The following is a 20,917-nucleotide window of genomic DNA, read 5'->3' as shown; positions in this document are numbered from 1 at the left end:
TATAAAAAGAGATCTCTCCGGGATGACATCAAGCTAAAAAGCTTCTGCACAGTAAAGGAAACAATCAACAAAGTGAAGAAAGAACACGCGGAATGGGAGAAAATATTTGCAAACTACCCATCTGACAAGAGATTGAATAACTAGAATATAAAAGGAGCTCAAACAACAGGAAAAAAAATCAAATAATCTAATTAAAAATGGACAAAAGATCTGAATAGACATTTCTCAAAAAAAGATACACGAATAGCAAACAGGTATATGAAAAAATGCTCATCATTAGTCATCAGAGCAATACAAATCAAAACTACAATGAGATATCTCTCACTCCAGTTAAAATGGCTTTTATCAAAAAAAAAAAAAACAGGCAATAATGAATACTAGCGAGGATGTAGAGAAAGGGGAACCCTTGTACACTGTTAGTGGGAATGTAAATTAGTGCAACCACTATGGAGAACAGTATGTAGGTTCCTCAAAAACAAAAAATAGAACTACCATATGACCCAGCAATCCCACTGCTAGGTATACATCCAAAAGAAAGGAAATCAGTATATCAAAAAAATATCTGCACTCCCATGTTTATTGAAGCACTATTCGCAATAGACAAGATTTGGAATCAACCTAAGCGTCCATCAACAGATGAACAGAGAAAGAAAATATGGTGCATATACACAATGGAATATTATTCAGCCATAAAAAAGAATGAAATCCTGTCATTTGCAAGAACATGGATGGAACTGAAGAATATTATGTTAAATGAAATAAGCCAAGGCATAGAAAGACAAATCTCACATGTTCTCACTCATATGTGAGTGAGAAAACATTAAAACTGATCTCATGGAGACAGAGAATGCAATAATAATTACCAGAGGCTGGGTAGGGTAGTGGGGATAAAGTGAGAATGGTTAATGGATACAAAAATGTAGTTAGATAGAATAAACAATATTTGATAGCATAACAAAGTGACTGTAGTCTACAATAAGTTATGGTATACTTTAAAATAACTAAAAGAGTGGAATGGAATGTTTCCAACACAAAGAAACAATAAATGCTTGAAGTGATGGATATCCCAATTACCCTTATTTGATTAATACATATTGTATGCCTGTATAAAAAGATCATATGTACCCTATAAATACATACAATTATGTACCCATAATAATTAAAAATTGAAAAAAAAAAAAAAGAGCTCTCCCTAACCACAAATGTCACATATAAAATGCAAGACTTACTTTCTGATAGGCCCATTCTGAAGGTCTTCGATGTAGTTTTGTCTTTCTAAGCAATGTCCCCGGCACCTATTGAATACTGAGGAGTGGATGAATTATTAGCAATAACTGTACAAAAAGCAAACCTTTCCCAGAGAAAGCAAATCAAAGCTGAAATTCACTGACTAATTATTCAGGCTGTTATATCTCACTATTTCCACATACATTTCTTTATAAACTTTTGGCAAGACTATCACATATGAGAATGAATGAATTACAAACTTTTTTTTCAAAATTCAAGAACTTCATCTACATTTCCACCTTTAACTTTTGTAAAAAGGAAAAATAGTGACAACCCTTATACTTACATTCAATTGCATCATCTGGCCTCATGCCTTCTACATCAATCAAATATCTAACAAAACAACATAATTTGGGTCATTTATATATACGAAAAGAAAAAAATCAAGTTTTTTCAAAAAAGGTCTAATTTCACTTACAACTGTAGATATAAAAATCCTAAGAAAATATCAGCACATCTAATCTACTAATTATTAAAGAATTATATACCATGACTACAAAAAGACTTTATTTCAAGAATGCAAGGATGACCCAACTTTAGAAAATCTGTTAATATAGTTATTTATGTTAATATAATTTAAATGATAAAGAAAAGGAAAGAAAATACAGGACCAAACTGGTAGATGTTAAAAGGTATTCGATAAAATTTAAGTCATTTTTGATCAAAATGCTCTATATGCTAAAAACAGAAAGAGACTTCCTTTATCAGAAAGCAACAATCAGAAGACAAATTGGGAAAAATATTAACATTATATCTAAAAAATACTGTGTAACCAACTACGGGCCAGTCACCATCACTGTCAGTCATTTCTTCCTTACTCTCATCTTCAACCCACCACCAACTCCTGACAATGATATTAGCTAAATGTCTCCAGAATATGTCTGTATTTTTCCACCAAAATGACCACACCCGGGTCCAATCCACCATTAAGCCTCAATTCCTACAAAAGTCTCCTAACTTGTTTCCTTATTTCTATCTCTTTCCCTATACAGTGTATTTTCCACTCAGTAGCAAAATGACAGGTTGAAAATGCAAATTTGATTATGTTCCCTACACTCACCCCAACAAAAAAAGTTCAATGGTTTTCTATTGTTCTTAAGACTAAAACCTTAAACATAGTTCTGCATAATTTAACTCCTGCCCTTACTTCCAGCCCCATTTTAATGCCATACTTCCCCCATGGCCGAGCCTCCCTGGCCAGTCCCTCCAACACAGTCTTTGTTTTCCTGTTGTAGGGTCGTTCCTGTTCCTTATGTTCAGAATTCCCTCCACGATGGCCCTACCTGGTTAATACCTATTCATACTTGACATACTTGTTCAAACCTCCCCACAGAAACCTCTAGCCCTCTTGATGAAGTCAAATCCTCCCTATTATATATTCTCATTGTACCAAGTCCCTCTCTTTCTTAGCACTCGTCAGAGTTGTGATTCTACATACATTCGTGTGATTCTTTAATATCTATTCCCTCTCTGCTAGGATTCATAAAGGGTGGGTGAAGTCTCTTTGCTAGCACACAGCACAGTGCCTACACATAAGAGATGCTCAATAAATACTTGGTGAATGAACAAACACAAATTGGTACAGTATGACAACATCCATAAAAGGTGTAAGGATACATACTATTTGATTCAAAAATTCCTGAGTGAAATTATATCTGGGACAATGGCATATGTATTGAAAGATGTTCATAAAAAAATGTTCACTACTTTGTAAATACCGTTCACACTACAACATTTGATAAACCATATGTAGTATTTACATTTTGGAAATAGTATATACAAAGACTTTAATTTTGAGTAAAATTTTCTTAAAGTTCATGCTATATTTATAATTATCATTATAAAATAGTATATATAAGTATATACTATTTTTACAATTTACTTTTCAAACATAATATATCTTGGCTATTACACCACATCAGTGTGTATAGAACTATCTATCCCTTTTAATGGCTGCTTTGTATTCCATTGCATGGATGTGCCACAATTTATTTGATTAATACTTTATTAATGGATATAAAGGTATTCAACTGCTTGCTCTCATAAACAATTTTACAGGCCAGGCGTGGTGGCTCACGCCTGTAATCCTAGCACTCTGGAAGGCCGAGACGGGAGGATCACTCAAGGTCAGGAGTTCGAGACCAGCCTGAGCAAGAGCAAGACCCTGTTTCTACTAAAAATAGAAAGAAATTATCTGGACAACTAAAAATATACATAGAAAAAAAAATTAGCCAGGCATGGTGGTACATGCCTGTAGTCCCAGCTACTCGGCAGGCTGAGGCAGAGGATTGCTTGAGCCTAGGAGTTTGAGGTTGCTATGAGCTAGGCTGACGCCATGGCACTCTAGCCCGGGCAACAGAGCCAGACTGTGTCTCAAAAAAAAAAAAACAATTTTACAATAAACAATTGTTGCAGCTTCAAAAAAAAAAGAGAAAAAAGAAATGTTCACTACTTTGATGTTTTATAATACCAAAATCTTCTTTTATGTTCATCAGTATACAAACTATGCAGCCTTTAAAAAGAATAAAGTCTCCAAGTACTTTCATAGAAACATGTCCATCACGCATTAACAATTAAATTACATATACGTGCTTATATCTGTATTTTTAAAGTCTGAAAAGATATGTACTAAATTACTAATGTTGGTAATCTCTGGGTGGGGTGCATGACTGCTTTCTACTCCATACATTTCTACACCAACTGCATTTTTTGCAACAAGCTTATATTACCATTGCAAATAGACAAAAACAGCCTAAAAATGGTCTGCCTCTGAGGTTGGCAACTTACCTGCAGATGAGGTAGCCAGTCCTATTTAAACCATGAGTACAGTGGACGCCAATAAGTTTGTCTACGAAACAGGAAATACAGAGTTAAATAACTGAAGTAGATACACTGAAATAAGTTCTACATTTTTCTAAAGAGTAACATTGAAAAGTTACCACAACATTACTACTCCCCAAAAAGGAATAACTCTGAAGAGAAATGTCTTTTTTAGGAATATACTATAAAGAATCATCTAACGGAAAGCCAAAACTCAATGTCTCCGGTAAATTTTGCATAGCCCCAGTTGGACCCAGTGATGTAAACTGCAGAAGGCCTGGTCAGGTACTAAGAGCTAAAACTGCATTGAGACAAACCCATTTGTCTTAATATAGAAGGCTCATCAATGACTAATTTCTTTTTCCTTTTTTTTTTTTTTTTTAAGACAGAGTCTCGCTCTGTTGCCCAGGCTAGAGTGTCATGGTTTCAGCCTAGCTCACAGCAACCTCAAACTCCTGGGCTCAAGCGATTCTCCTGCCTCAGCCTCCCGAGTAGCTAGGACTACAGGCGCACACCACCACAATCAGCTAATCTTTTCTATTTTTAGTAGAGAGGGGGGTCTCACTCTTGCTGAGGCTGGTCTTGAACTCCTGAGCTCAAGCAATCCTCCTGTCTTGGTCTCCCAGAGTGCTAGGATTACAGGAGTGAGCCACCACATCAACCCAGTAACTGATTTAATTACAGAAAAACAAGAGTGAGGACTAACAGGCTATGACAAGAATGAAATTTGTTTCTTAATGGAATGCCTTCACTTTTGATACTGAACTAAGAAGAACCATCTCTGTAGTATTCCTGAGTTCCCAAAGCGCTCCCGTCCATTCCTTCTCTCCTGTGGTGCTCCTCACACGTCACGGGTCTATGTGCCCTGTGAAGTACTCGGGTAAACAGCCCTATTCATATTTTACAATGGAAAGGCAAGGCTGGGAGATATAAGCCAAAGTTACACAGCAGGCAAACAGAACAAATACTAGAATCAAGTCTAAGATTTTTCCCATTATACCATCACCTTTCTTAGTCCATCATTTAAAAAAATTATACGAGGAATTAAATAAAAAACAGCAATGTGTACTTTATCTTAGCACAACCTGTGTCTGTGACTAGGTGTCACCTGCCTGTATTACTACAACAAGTTCATCTCCCTACTTGAATCTCTTCTATCTCAATTGATCCTCCATATGGAAAATATCATCTTTCTTTTCTTTGGTAAATTTTAGACCGGGTCTTGCTCTGTTGTTGAAGATGTTATCTTTCTAAAACATAGGCTTGGCTGGGTTGCTCCTTTGCTTAAAAATCTTCAAACCTCTTAGCATGGCGTTTAGAACCCTTTATAAATGGATATCAATATGTTTTTCCAACTGCACTGTAAGTCTGCAATGATCCTTACTATGACTTACAAGTACCTATATGATCCATCTCCCTCCTGCCCACCTCTGTGACCTTTCTGATCCTATTTCCTATTGTTCTGACCCTCACTCCACTCCAGCCACACTGGCCTCTTTACCACTCCTCAAAAGTGCCAAGCACAATCATGCTTCAGGGACTCTGCACCTCCTGTTCCCTCTGCCTTAGCACACTCCTCCCCCAGATATACAATGGCTTGGTTCCTCACTTCCTTAAGATCTGCTCAAATAATCTCTTCTTATTTTTTATTTTTATTTTTTGAGACAGAGTCTCACTCTGGTCTCGAACTCCGGGCCTCAAGCAGTATTCCCACCTTAGCCTCCCAAAGTGCTAGGATTACAGGCATGAGCTACTGTGTCCAGCCTTGAACAACATCTTAATGGCAACGCCTCCCCTGATCACCCACCTCTTCCCTCACCCCTTTTTCCTGTTTTTTCCTCTCCAAAGCACTTATCAGCATCTATATTCAGTATATTTACTTGCTTATGTATTTCTCTCCCCCACCAGAATATCTTTATAAGGGCAAGGACTTCGTTCTATTCCCACTTTCTAGAACAGTACCTTCAACACAGAAGGTTATATATTTGTTGAAAATGAACATATGAATTCCATGCCCTTTCACACTACCTCCTAGTCACATAAGAGGCCACCTCTACATGGCTTCAAGCTGTGCTTTTTGTACCTATTCCCCAAAATTGGACTGTCCTCTCATTCTGGTAAAATCCTCTTCCCTCTAGCCCAGCTCAGATGCTGTCTCCTCAGTCAGGCCTTCCTCAATCTCTCTTCTCTATTCTCGCCACACTTAATTTATTCCTTTATTATAATTAACTCACATGTCTTAAACCACATGTACTACATATTTATTTTCCTAGATAACTGTGAGTTTCTGAAGAACAAAGACTGCTATTCACTTCTGTATCCCCAGGCCCTAACAATAAAGCTAAAAGGATCTCAGTGTTTTTTGCCTTCTAAGTCTGTACCAGTTGTAGGGAGTGGAGAGTATAGTGTCCTCTTTATCAGTGAGCCTGGTATCTGTGGGAAGAGCTTCTAGCAGAGGTAGCCAAAACTGATCCTAAACAAGGTCCCAAGACTGCTGTGGTGGTAACACAAGACAACTCAGGCAGAAGACCAACATGGGGTTCAGCCTATTCAACTGAATACACACAGTGTAACACATAAACAGCTAAGATTTAAAAATGTGTTCTCACTTACTCTTAAGAACCTCCTAGCCCTTACAGAACAGATGAAACACCATATAACAGTTTCACACAAAAGAGCCTGGAAGATCCAAGTAGGCTTGGCAGCTGTATCTTCACATCTTAAGAGGTAATATTTCTGTGACTACAGCTTATACAAATGATATAATTTTCTTCCTCTGTAGATGTGGTTATCACAGGCAAAAACCAAACCTCTCAAGTTTTAAAGTTAAAGTACAGGGGAAGATCTGTGAACAAGGTTTAACATAACTAAAAGCAAGTGCCTACATTGAGTGACCAACCAAATTATAGTTTCAAAATTTGTCTTCAAATCTACCAATGCAGTCTCTCTCTCTCTCTCTCTCTCACCTTCCATCCCCTATCTTCTCACCTCTGTCTCTATTCTTTCTCCACTATTCCCTGTCATATTTTCTTTTATTTTTTTATTTTATTTATTTATTTGTTTTTATTTCAGTGTATTATGGGGGTACAGATGTTTAGGTTACGTATGTTGCCCTTGCCCCCCCCCAAAGCCCAAGTTCAAATATGTCCATCCTTCGGGTGGTGCGCATTGCACTCTTTGTGTATGCAAATACCCGTCCCTTCCTCTCTCTTCCCCCCTCCCCCCTGTCCAACATCCAATAGATGTTATTCTTATATGTGCATTTATGTGTTGATCAGTTAATACCAATTTGATGGTGAGTACATGTGGTGCTTGTCTTTCCATTCTTGGGATACCTCACTTAATAGAATGCATTTCCTGTCATATTTTTTAAAAAGGAATATTCACTAACTGTCAGATTTATGTAATAAAGCGTGCACTCCTCAAGGTGAATTTAGAAAGCAGGCAAAATGAAGGCTTTGCCCTGTGGGTGTCACTTGCTTTCCAAAGACAAAAGCTTCTTCAGTCTTAAAATATGGCAAATATTATGTTCTTTCCGGTAGGTAGATACTAGAAAAAGGCAACTGGATCCTTAAAATCCAGAAGCTATCAAGATCTATTTTCAACAGAGTAAGGTAGATCTTAAAGCAGGAAAAAGAAATCACCAGCCTTTGACTTAAGTTCTTCCTGTCTGAAGAGTAAAAAGTGGTAGTGTCCTTCCTGACCTGTACTCAAAGTAGAAAAACAACAGACACATCTTAAATTCTTATGACAAAGAGTCAATGCCAATGGTCCACTCTTTTTTGTTTTGCTTCTAGGGGTCTGTTTGACTCCTAACCTTTGCCTTTTGTCTCTTTTACATAACTCTAAGATCCTGAGATTTTTAGTCTTGTTTTCCACCTCTCACCTCTTAACCAATACAAGCAAAAGAACATCCTTATTTTATTATATATTTCCCATTTGAATTTTTTAAAAAGAGACAAGTGAGCTAGTTCAGTTCATATTTCTCACTAAAATCACTTTCCAAAGTGAGGTAAATTTGTGACCAACAAAAGGAAAAAACATCTTACCCTATTAGCACCATATGACATCTTCACCTTTACATCATCAAATACAACAGGCCTAATGTCAGAACTGTTAAAAATACCAAAAGTCCCCAATCCCACTTAAAATGCACACCAAAGTTCAGATAAAAAAAAAAACAAAACAAAAAAACTCACCGTTATCTTTATTTTCCTTCAAAAACCCATTAACAGCACATTTGAATTTAAAAATAGTGTCATCATCAGGCACCTGATGCCCAACTGTAAAAATTTTTAAGTAAGGAATAGTTTCTGGCAAATCCTATAAAGCAAAACCATGAAAAATGTATATTATTTCATTTGTAGGGAAAGAATTAAAGATTAATTAGAGGAGCCAGAAATATAAGCCAAGAGATTATAATAAACTTAGTATGTCAGCAATTCTGATAAAAGAGTCATTTTTTCCAAAACTGCTTCAACCAGGAAGTATCACTTGATTTTCAATAAAACTACAGAACAGCTGGTCAAATAGGTATACTAAACTGAAAGCAAATTCCATGTGAATGAATGCATATATAACTAAAAATTACATAAATAGCTCTATTAATATTTTACATTTCTAGGGTCAGTGCCTTCATAAAGCAGCTGTGATTTAAGTAGAAAAGTAGAACAGAGTCAGAATAGCCTAGGTTTGAATTGTGAGATAAAGGGAATTCCAGGCACTATTGAGAACTGGTATTCTTGGGGTGGGACAAACTATTAATAGATACAGATAAAAGACAGAAGAGACTGTGTGAAAATCCTGAAGTTCTCAGTTTAAGTGGAAAGTATCAGCATGAACCCATGATTATTTTACATCACGAACAAAGATATTTCCTAGTACTGTCCACAGAAAAACCCTAGAAACGATGTCAGCCTAGTAGCAATGAACACCTCTAGCACTCAGATTATAACCTCTAAATACCATTCCCACTAAAAGGAACCAAGCCTCCTTAGAAAAATGGCTAAATTCAGGGTGGGTCAGGAAGTGTACAAGATAAGCCTGGAACTTGTTTTCATATAAATAGAAAAACAAGTGGTCAAAGATTACTAGGGTTGTGTCAAAAGGACTCAGGAGACAAACTGAGAAGCTCCAACTGTCCAAAGATACGGCCTCAATTTGTGCCTCAATAAGAATAACAACTGCAGTGGAATTCATAATATACAAAAAATAAATTAATTAAACCTAATTTAACTGGAGGATATTAGTTAACTGAATCATTTTGAAAACTGGTAAGTATAAGAAAATAATCATGCCTGTATAACTGGGCAGCCAAATAGTTAATGAGGGAAAACTTCTCTTTATAGAAATATACATAGTACATAAAAAGATAGAATTCACCATTTTTTGAAGCCCCAAATGAATTAATAGATTTAGGCATCAACCATAAATGACTGCTAATATCACAGAAAGAGACAACCAGTTATTATAAGCCTCCTGATGGAAAAACATATCATCACCCATGAAACTGTCTTACCAAAAAAATAAAAAATAAAAATCAAGCCTGAATCTGATCAAGCTAGGTCCAACTACCAATTTACAGGAAATGAAAGAACTGAAAAATATATTAACAACACATGCAGATGGAATTATCAAACTCTAAACAGTATAAACTACCCAGTTGCTTTAAATCTTTAAAACATAAAATTTAAGGGGGAAAAAAAAAAGTGAGAGAAACATGTAGGGGAACCTATAGATTTAATAAGACTTACAGATTTCATAAGACTTAAGAGACCTAACAGCCAATTGCAAAGCGACAATTTTATATGGCATTTAGGAGATAACTATAAATTTGAATACTGACTAGATATTTGATTTTTTTTTTATTTTTTGAGACAGACATTTGGTCTGTAGCCCCAGGTAAAGTGCAGGGGTGTCATCGTAGCTCACAGCAACCTCAAACTCCTGGGGTCAAGCGATTCTCCTGCCTCAGCCTCCTGAGTAGCTGGGACTACAGGAACATGCCACCATGTCTGGCTAATTTTTCTATTTTTAATAGAGACGGGGTCTCGCTCTTGCTCAGGCTGGTCTTGAACTCCTGAGCTCAAGCAATCCTCCCGCCTCAGCCTCCCAGAGTGCTGGGATTACAGGCGTAAGCCACTGTGCCTGGCCCATATATTTCATATTAAACAATATCAAGGAATAAAAGTTATGTATTTTAAGTATATATACCAAAAATGTACAGATAAAATTATGATACCTGAGATCTGCTTCAAAATAATATGGTATTGGGTGAAATAGGTAGAGGTATAGATGAAACACGATAGCAATCAGTTGATAAATATTAAATGTGAATGAGTTCATGGGTGTACAATGAACACCCACAAGTATTATATCTCCTGTATATGTTTGAAATTTGTGATAACAGTTTACTTATTTATTTTTAATTGATATATAATATTTGTACTTATTTATAGGGTACATGCAATAGTTTGTTACATGTGTAGAATGCGTAACGTCAAGTCAGGGTATTCGGGATATCCATCACCCTGAGCATTTATCATTTCTATGTGTTGAGCACATTTCAAGTCCTCACTTCTAGCTATTTTGAAACACACAATACACTGATGTTAACTATAGCCACTTTACTCTACCATTGAACATTAGAACTTATTCCTTCTATCTAACTGTATGTTTATGCCGTTAAACAACCTTCCTTCACCCCTCCTCAACACACCCACATCTTTCCTGGCCTCTGGTTACTATTATTCTACTCTCACCTCCCTGAGATCAACATTTTTTGGCTCCCACATATGAGTGAGTTTATACGATATTTGTCTGTGTCTAGCTTATTTCACTTAACATAATAACCTCCAGTTCTACCTATGTTGCTGCAAATGACATGATTTCATTCTTTTTTATGGCCAAATAGTACTTCATTGTATAAATATACATTTTCTTTATCCATTTATCCACTGATGAACACTTAGGTTGATTCCCTATCTTTACTATTGTGAACAGTGCTGCAATTAACGTAAGGGTATATGTATTCCTTTGATATACACTGATTTCCTTTCCTTTGGATAAATACCCAATAGTGGGATTACTGGATTGTATGAGATAGTTCTATTTTTGGTTTTTGAGAAATCTTCGTATTATTTTCCATAATGACTATACTAATTTGTATTCCTATCAAAGAGTTCCCTTTTCTCTGCATCCTCTCCAGCATGTGATAATAGTTTAAAAACAAGAAGACCATACTACGGAAAAAGTTTGGCAGTTTCTCATAAGGTTAAACACAGAGCTACCATATGATCCAGCAATTCCACTCCTAGCTATGCATCTAAGAGAATTCAAAGCAAGGATTCAAACAAATATTTGTATGCCAACGTTCACAGCAGCATTATACGTAATAGTCAAAAGGTGGAAACAATCCAAGTGTCCATCAATAAATGAATGGATAAACAAAACAGTATATGCACACAATGTAATATTACTCAGCCATAAAAAGGGATAAAATTTTGATATATATGCTATAACATAATGAACTTTGAAAACATGCTTAGTGAAATAAACCAGACAGAAGACAAATATTTTATGATTCCACTTGTTTGAGGTACCTAGAACAGGCAAATTCACAGAGGCAGAAGATCGACTAAAGATTCCAGGGGATAGAGGAAGAGGAGAAAGGGAAATTACTGTTTAACAGTTACAGAGATTTTTGTCAGGGATGATCAAAAAGTTTGGGTATGGACAGTGGTGATGGTCATACAACACTGTGAATATATTTAAGGCCACTGAATTGTATACTTACAAATGGTTAAAATGATAAGTATATTATGTAAATTCAAGTTTTAATTCTTCCTTTTCTGAGCCTGTTTTGTCATCTGTAAAATTATTTAATTGTGCTCATCTAGCCTCCAAGCTTAGCACAGAATGAGCACTCAATAGGAGATACCGGTACTACTGCTACTTCATCAGCACAGGATTGTTGTGAGGATTAACTAAGTTACTATATGTGAAAGTACTTTTTAAATGGCAAACTGCTATACAAATATTAACAAACGCTAGGTGTTATTGTTTCCAAAAGCCATGGAACTGGTGAGAAGGAGGGTAATTCTTTCCCACAGATATGCCACATGGGGCTAACATATTATGTAGGTCTCTGTATTGTATCAGCAGACAATAGGAAAAGAAAATCATAAAACTTACAGGACAACTGTCTTTTTGCATGTTGTTTATACATGCTCAGGCAACTGCTTAAAATAAGTGCGAAAGATATAATGGATATTCCTTTCTTTCCCTTCAGGCCGCTATTAGTCTTACCAAGTTTACTTCATTTTCAAAATATAGAATATGGAAGAATCGCTTAAGCACACATAGAGCCTACTGCCAAATATTACAGTTCAATTCATGTTTTAAACTTCATTTTGAAACAGCCATTAAAAACATGTAATTAAGGAAACTATTTGGTTCCCTTTTAAACTTATAATCCATGAAAGAAGGCCAGCCTTCACATTAGCACAAGATGGTAACTACTGTACTATTACTGAATTACTATAAATTATTTTAGTATCAGAATGAAGAAAGTTCTTTTCAATTAAGGATTCCATTTACCTCTGGTTTATAATAGCGTTGAGTATATGTTAAATCAATAATCAGTCCAAGTTCTTGATTTTGTTCTTGGATTTTGGTAAAAAGATCCAAAGGGGAAAAGCATTCTTCTGGAGCAAGATTCTTTTCAAAACTCTGTCAGAGAAAGTAAAATAAGAAAGAGCAAATGTGTACTTAAAATTCTATATTGTATTATGCATCTATTCAAGCCCTGTGATGCTAACATACAATGAGATTCAAAGGAAAGTTTCCACTCTCCTGGAATGTATAGTATAGTATAATCCTTTCTTCCAGAGTGATCAGAAGGAAAAAAATAAACTCACTTCTACAGATTTATTTCTGTGTTTGTTTCATGTTGGTCTCCTAACACGTAAACTCCCTGTAAATAGACTATAAACTCCCAGAAAGCAGGGACCACGTTTTTATTCACCACTGTAGATACCAAGCTCCAAGTGGAGTGCCTATTTAGGTGCTTATAAATATTTTTTAAATGTCTGTACATATGAAGGATGGTTTTTACTGCTAAATATTATTTTATGTATGTGGCTTATTTCTGGACTTTGTACTCTGTTCCATTTATCTACCTGGCTATTCAAGTGCCAGCAACATTTTTTTTTCATAGACTTTAGTTCTTAGAGTAATCTCAGCAAAACTGAGCCAAAAGAACAGACAATTCCTACATGTACTTTCCTCCTCTACCCTAAACAGCCTCCCCCATCATTAACATTCCATTACCAGTGTGGTCCATTTTTTAAAATTGATGAACCAACTTTGACAAATCATTATCAAGCCAAGTCCACAGTTTACATTATGTATGATTCATTCTTTGTGTTGTACATTCTAAGTACATATGTTACCTATATTTTACAATGAAAAAAGAGAAAGAAATGAGTTCAAATTTTAACTCTTCCTTTTCTGACCCTGTTTTATCATCTATAAAATATTTATTAATTATAATCATCTATCCTCTGAGCTTAGCACAGATAAGCACTCAACAGGAGATATTAGTACTATTGCTACTTTGTCAGCACAGGAATGTTGTAATTTAATGTATGTGAAACCTTCTATGGGTTTTGATCAATATATAATGACATGTATCCACCCTTACAGTATGATACATTATAGTTTTGCTGCCCTAAAAATCCCCTGTGCTCCAACAACACTGAAAGGACAGCCTTGTTAATAAACTAGCTAACAAAGAAAGATAAACTATCAAACAGAAAGTAAGAGGAATAAACTCACAGCCCCTTTGAAGAGAAAACTCACAGCACAACTGCCCTTTTGTTTGATCAACTACCTGGGACTGAACTCGTCTTTAAGATTAAAATTGTTTTATTTGAGAGTTTCATTTTCAAAACCTTGAAGAGCCCTAACGGGCAACAGGGGTGCAAGCTCACCACCCCGGCTCTCCTGAGAACCAGATTCCAAGGACTCTGATAAAGCCAACCTCACAGAGAAAAGAATAAAAGAGAAAAACTAGAAACAGCTGCCTTATCAGTGTGCAGCAAAGGGGAAAAAAAGCCATTTTTACCCTTTAAAAACCTGAGCTACTTTTCCTCAGCGCCAGCATTTTCCCCCGCTTTCTCCCAATGACGTGCCATTTTCCTTTTCTCTCTTTCTTTTTTGGTCTCTGTTTCTTTCTAGGGAAAGTAAATAAACTTTTTACTTCTTTATATCTTAATCTTTGTGTGGGAAACCTTTTTCAACCTGTGTACAAATTCATACCCTAACACGCTTTCAATATGGCTTAGTATCTGGTAGGGCTAGAGGACTCTCTTCTTCTTTTTCAGAATTTTCCTGGATACTTATGTTTATTTTTCTCCGAGTTTTAGAATCAGACTAACTGAGAAAATTCCTATTGAGATGATGTTAAATGTATAAATTAATTTAGGAAGACTGGACGGATTTATGATGTTGAGTCTTCCACATAATATTGTAACAGTTTTGAAGAGTAAATTAACTACAAGGCACACAATCTCTCCAGTTAGTTTCTTGCTAGGACTTAGACTGATGGATCAATTATCAACTCCATCTAGCTGGACAATCACCTTAGACAACTAATTTATGTCATCAACTCTTTAGAAAGCCTTTCTTGATTAATTGTCTTATTTCCCCCTCCATGGAATTCCTAGGTATTTCTTACCACAGCATTTGACACTTACCATATCCTATTTCATATTCTACTGTGCTTGAGAAGTCACTGTCAAGTATTGAGGCTGCTTTTCCTTGGGTGACTTCCATAAGAAACACAGGAAACCAATGCCACATTTCACCACTACACAAGGATAGTTCATCTCACTAACTCCATTGCACATACAGAGACTACCCTGGGAGCAGTTACACATCTTCATAATCCCCTTTACTGGGCTTTAAATAATCCCAACACTGAATAAAATAACTTGAGTATACAAAGTTAAAAGAAGCCTTTAATGACGACATCATACAGGAAAGATCTGTGGCTGGGCAGAGGAAAGGAAATTGAAGAGTTTTCTCAGTTTCTCTCCTCTTGCTGATGTACTTTCAGAAAAGGGGCTGAGCAGGGACCCTTCTGAAAGCTCAGGAATCCACTTTTAGAGGCTATAGAGACTTGAGGAGTTAGGACAATAGCATAGAGCAGGAGGAGTATGGGAGTATATTCACAGTAACTGCAAATGTGGGTGGGAAATCCATTCATTCATGCAAGAAACATTTGGTAAGTACTTACTATATGTCAAACACTATGCTTGGTGTTGATGGATGTGGGTGTGAATAAAACCCATGTGTTTATCTTTCTGAAATGACTAATTCTTAAGTCCAGAGATGCAGAAAAGCTGACACAGCAGACGAATAAGGAAGCTTGACCTATGAGTCACGAGTTAAGTCAATTCTGAACATGTCCAAAGCGGGCTATTTCTGATACTAATCCCTGCCATGTTGGGCAAGTTTAATGAGACATGGAATCTAAAAGACAATATTTGCCCTTCGCTGTTTCTTCTCATCATTTTTATGTCTATCAAATGCTTTTCCTACCTATTCTTTTCCTAGTTCAAACAAAAACACAATCTTCAGAGTTTCCATGCTGAAATCCTGACCGTGATAATCCAAGGCATTCTTTTTTGGTTGTGACAATGGGAGGGAAGGGGTCTTACTGTCATTTAGTGGACGAGAGTCATGGATACTAGACAGCTTGCCAAAATCAGAACAGTCCTATGAATGTGGCCCACAATCTAAATGACTTTTGAATATCCTAGTCAACACTAATGAAGGTAAAAAACTGTTTATCTTAGTCTTACAACCTAACTATAATTCACAGATAAACACAAAGGATTTTTTTGTCCAATTGTAATATACATTGAATTTTCCAGGATAGTAATCACCTTATCAACCAAGTGAAGACTGTATTTTTTTTGTTTGGAAATCTACTAAGAGCTATTCACTATGATAGAAACTCTCCTACCACAAAAGCAATATAACCTACCTTAGAACAATCTGCATCTGTAGTTCTTGCATTTTTGGTGCAAATTACTATTTCCCTATGTCTTCTAGTGCAGTCATGTCCAAACATTTACATATTTAAATACATATTACTTAATTATAAATTACTTTTACTTTATTTATTCTTTATATTATAGTTAGGGTGTTATACTGATTTTGTTCCTTTAAAATTATGCATAGAAGTAGATTACATGTACCTATGAATTTCATTGGGATAGTAAAGGTGACATCATAAACCACCTGCTATAAAAAGGGAAAATGGAGTGTGATAGGGTTGAGAACCAGTGTTCTGCATAGTGAATTCAGATTTCTGAAAGAATACTGAATTAACTCTTGCTTACCTTTTGCAAAGGAACTTTGAAAGCAATGAAACGAGTCCCAGGCATCCGCTGTCCAACTGGGAGATAGTCTTTCCACCTATTAAGTATATTTTTTGTTAGCCAAATTGTGTTAGCCTTGTTTCCCTGCACAAAATGAGACTCTCTGAAAATGGGAATCATAGCCCACACAGTACATCCCCTCTCCTCTCTGCTTTGCATTTGGCCACTCCATGTATTCAACCTCACCCAGTAATGACCTATACTATCCTTCTTCCTGTTTCCCCATCTTGAAAACAGATACAAGGCAACAAAATAGTGGAAAGTTCTCCACAAATATGGCACATCTAAAACAGAGATGGCCAGGACTTCTGTATCCCTGATAAAAACTAGCCCAGTACCAAATACTAAGGTACCATTAATAGATACATGTGCAGTGAAATAATTTAAATTCAATTCATTCACTTCGCAGTCTATTTAGTCTTCATACAACTGATGCCACCAAATTTGAACAGTAGGGAAATTCAAGTTTGTATTTTAAGAGAAAACCTAATAGTAAGGGGACTGTGAACTTCACATAATAATGCTAAAAGTCTGGCCGGGCGCGGTGGCTCACGCCTGTAATCCCAGCACTCTGGGAGGCCGAGGCGGGCGGATTGCTTGAGCTCAGGAGTTCGAGACCAGCCTGAGCAAGAGGTCTCTACTAAAAATAGAAAGAAATTAATCGGACAACTAAAAATATATAGAAAAAATTAGCCGGGCATGGTGGCGCATGCCTGTAGTCCCAGCTACTCGGGAGGCTGAGACAGAAGGATTGCTTGAGCCCAGGAGTTTGAGGTTGCTGTGAGCTAGGCTGATGCCACGGCACTCTAGCCCAGGCAAAAGAGTGAGACTCTGTCTCAAAAAAAAAAGAAATAATGCTAGGAGTCACAGTGAAAAATATGATGGGTTAGAATTAACAAGGGTTCGCTGGGTGCAGTGGCTCACACCACTAATCTCAGCACATTGAGGGGAGCCGAGGCTGGAAGTTCACTAGAGGCCAGGAGTTCAAAACCAGCCTAGGCAACATAGCAAGACCCCCATCTCCACCAAAAAAAAAGAAGAAGAAGAAGAGAGAGAATTAACCAAGAAGAGAGATAATTAACTACGGTTAATTCTGTATATATGAAGCATAGATAGTGAGGACAAGAGTGGTGACAGATGGGGCTGGAGAAGCAGAGAGGATTCCTGACCATGGAGAGAGCCTTAGTGTATAGGCCATGATAAGGAGTTTGTATTCTTAAAAAAATGTTTTTGAGCAATGCTTATAAGCAATATTCTATTTACAATTCAATTTCTATTTTTTATAATTACCTATTACAAAGATTTCTTGTTGTAAAGAATGGACTGGAAGAAAACAAAGAGTAGATATATAGACACTAGTTAGGAACCAATTGCAATACGTTAGCCAAGACCTGTATTAGGGTGCTCACGGAGAGAAGTCGACACATTCAGATGATAACTCAGGAGATAAAATGCAAGGGACTTAATGAGGTATGCGAATGGTGACAGAAAGGTCTCAAGGAGTAAAAACAGTTCTCTGCACGTATGAGCAAAGTCTCAAAATCAGTCATTTGAACTTATAAACGAAGATGTCTCAAATGAGACCTGTTTGGAAGCAACACAGTATGCTCCTTGTGATTTCTGGAAACATTACAAACCAACTTTCCAACTTTTCAGGTTGGTACTAGTGAGTTCATTCACTCCAACTATTACTCACATTTTCTGTCAACAAAGCATAACTTCATGAGTTCAGAGGGGTTCCATTTTGGTAATTAAGGAGTGTCCCCAACACTAACTGTCCCGCATTAAAGTGGTCCTTCCGTATTTTACCCGAGACCATGGCCAGAACCTCGCTTTTTAAAGACCAGGGAGAAATCACAGAACACAGACACTGCCCCTTTCAGCTACTGCCAGCGGCGCTGTGAAGACCTATGCCTCTATGCAAGGGGCGGACAGACCAAGCGCGCGGCTGCGACAGTGACAGGCAGAGATCACAACAGATGAAGCTCAGGCCCAGAAGCTGAGAGCTGGTAGGACCATCCCCACGGACTAAGGCATATTACCTTTCGGGGATGTGGTTTCCGCCCTTCCTCTTGGCTGAGGAGCGTCCAGAAAAGTCGCGACCCCGGCCCCAGCCACTGCGGGCATGATGCCACTGGCTCATGTGGGCACCAAGATGCCGCCTACCCAATGCGAAGCCGGCCAAGAGCGCCAGTCCGACGTCCTTGGTACCACAATAAGATCCCGGAACCAAAGAGCCTTTCCAGTACCCAACGTAGTGCCCAAAAGCCTCGCTGCTGCGCATGCGCCACCGCCCGTCGTGATGGCGTCACCACATCGGCTTCTTGAGACGCTTCATTTGTAAAAAGGACTTTAGTAGCTACAGCGCCCTCCGTGGCTGGCTGCAGGTAGCACAGGTAGATGAGGTCGGACATGCACCCTTCAGAATTCAAATGAGGCAGGGCATGGAATAAAAAGTTAAGTCCCACTGCCCCCAGTTCCTTGTGTGTTCTTCCAGATAGTTCCAAGTGCTTACATTCACATTTTGTACACCGTGTGTAAATATTTACTTTCACATATGTATATCCTCTATTTTTATACAAAAGCAGGACAGCATATATTCTATAATATATCTGGAACGCTGATTTTCCCAGTTTATATGTACATCCCTTCTATTTTTTAAATAGCTGTAAAGCATTTCATTGCTTATAAGTAACATAATTAAAACTACCATAATTTATTTAATCAATCCAATATTGATGGACCTTTACTTGCTTTAAATTTTTTTTAAATCTTCTGTTACAGACAGTGCTGCAGTGTGAACATGCTTATACATATATATGACTATATATAAATTCCTAGAAGTACAATTTCTGGAATGAAAGATACATAAAATTTTGAAAGATACTGTCTAATTACTCTCCAAAAATATTCTATGAACATACATTATCATTTACAGACAAGTTTTTATTGGGCTCCTATCATGTAGCTGGTAGCATGCTAAAGGTGGACAGCATGTATTTATGTGTTAGAAAAATTACTGAAAATGGAGCTCAAGTCCAAGGTTTCTACACAGTATCAGACATGAAGATATGTTCCTATTAGAAAAACTGATTTCTGCTACAAGTGGAACAGCAAAGCATGACCTACAGTAGGTTTGAAGACAGAATAGAGTACTAAATTCTAGATTAAACTGCAAGTAATTATGATAGCACACTATAAAAATAATTTTTATAATACTTTTTAGTTTTTAATTTAGGAGAGTACCTTACATACATTTTTAGGAATCTTCACAACCATTTTAGAGCGTGGTAAACTGATGATCAGAAAGGTCAGAGTTATCAAAGAAATCAATGAATGGGGCCAGGTGTGGTGGCTCACACCTGTAATGCTAGCACTCTAGGAGGCTGAGGCAGGAGAATTGCTTGAGCTCAGGAGTAGGAGACCAGCCTGAACAAGAGCAAAACCCTATCTCCACTAAAAATAGAAAACATTAGCTGGGCAAGTAAAAATAGAAAAAAAAATTAGCTGAGAGTGGTGGTGCTTGCCTGTGGTCCCAGCTGCCTGGGAGGCTGAGGCAGTAGGATTGCTTGAGGCCAGGAGTTTGAGGTTCCTGTGAGCTAGGCTGACACCATGGCACTCTAGTCCATGCAAGAGACGAGATTCTGTCTCAAAAAAACAAACAAACAGACAAAAAACAAAAAGAAATGAATGAATGGTTAAAAAGTCTACAACCTTTATCAAAATTTTTGAGACAGACACATTCCGACCTTAAATCCACAAGCATTTCCAATTCTGAAAATTTCCACATAATTAAAAATGTGTCGGCCAGGCGCGGTGGCTCACACCTGTAATCCTAGCACTCTGGGAGGCCGAGGCAGGTGGATCGCTCAAGGTCAGGAGTTAGAGACCAGCCTGAGCAAGAGCGAGACCCCGTCTCTACTAAAAAAATAGAAAGAAATTATTTGGACAACTAAAAATCTATTCAGAAAAAATTAGCCGGGCATGGTGGTGCATGTCTGTAGTCCCAGCTACTCAGGAGGCTGAGGCAGTAGGATTGCTCGAGCCCAGGAGTCTGAGGTTTCTGTGAGCTAGGCTGATGCCAGGGCAGTCTACTCCGGCAACAGAGTGAGACTCTGTCTCAATAAAAAAAAAAAAAAAGTGTCAATATTAGTAAATTTCTAATTGGAAAAGGAAAATACAAGTTAGTATAACATAATTTGCAAACTTACAATTATGCGTATTCAAATTTGACATTAAATTATAAAATATTCTTTAGAACTTTATGAAAAAAAATCCAGTACATGTACATTTGCCAAAAAGTACAAATGGTACAAATGTCTATAGACATGACAAGATATAAAATGTGACATAAATCTATC

General features: G+C 37.1%; 1 protein-coding gene across 1 annotated transcript in view; it reads right to left on the bottom strand.

The window, feature by feature from the left end:
- Positions 1 to 18,879, bottom strand: part of DUSP11 (dual specificity phosphatase 11 (RNA/RNP complex 1-interacting)) — a 23,940-nt gene extending 5,061 nt beyond the window's left edge. Inside the window, exons 1-7 of the mRNA XM_012658206.1 lie at positions 18,599 to 18,879; positions 16,518 to 16,593; positions 12,706 to 12,837; positions 8,307 to 8,430; positions 4,075 to 4,135; positions 1,574 to 1,620; positions 1,230 to 1,305 (exon numbers count right to left, since the gene is read on the bottom strand). Coding sequence (XP_012513660.1) covers positions 1,230 to 1,305; positions 1,574 to 1,620; positions 4,075 to 4,135; positions 8,307 to 8,430; positions 12,706 to 12,837; positions 16,518 to 16,593; positions 18,599 to 18,840 — 758 coding nt within the window. The 5' untranslated portion in view covers positions 18,841 to 18,879. The remainder of the gene's footprint in view (positions 1 to 1,229; positions 1,306 to 1,573; positions 1,621 to 4,074; positions 4,136 to 8,306; positions 8,431 to 12,705; positions 12,838 to 16,517; positions 16,594 to 18,598) is intronic.
- Positions 18,880 to 20,917: the final 2,038 nt, after the last annotated feature.

This window comes from Propithecus coquereli, unplaced genomic scaffold (assembly GCF_000956105.1).
Source record: "Propithecus coquereli isolate 6110/MARCELLA unplaced genomic scaffold, Pcoq_1.0 Scaffold578, whole genome shotgun sequence".
In the NCBI taxonomy this organism is placed as follows: domain Eukaryota; kingdom Metazoa; phylum Chordata; class Mammalia; order Primates; family Indriidae; genus Propithecus; species Propithecus coquereli.
Note: the sequence above shows the minus strand (reverse complement) of the source record. Positions and strands in the feature narration are given on the sequence as shown.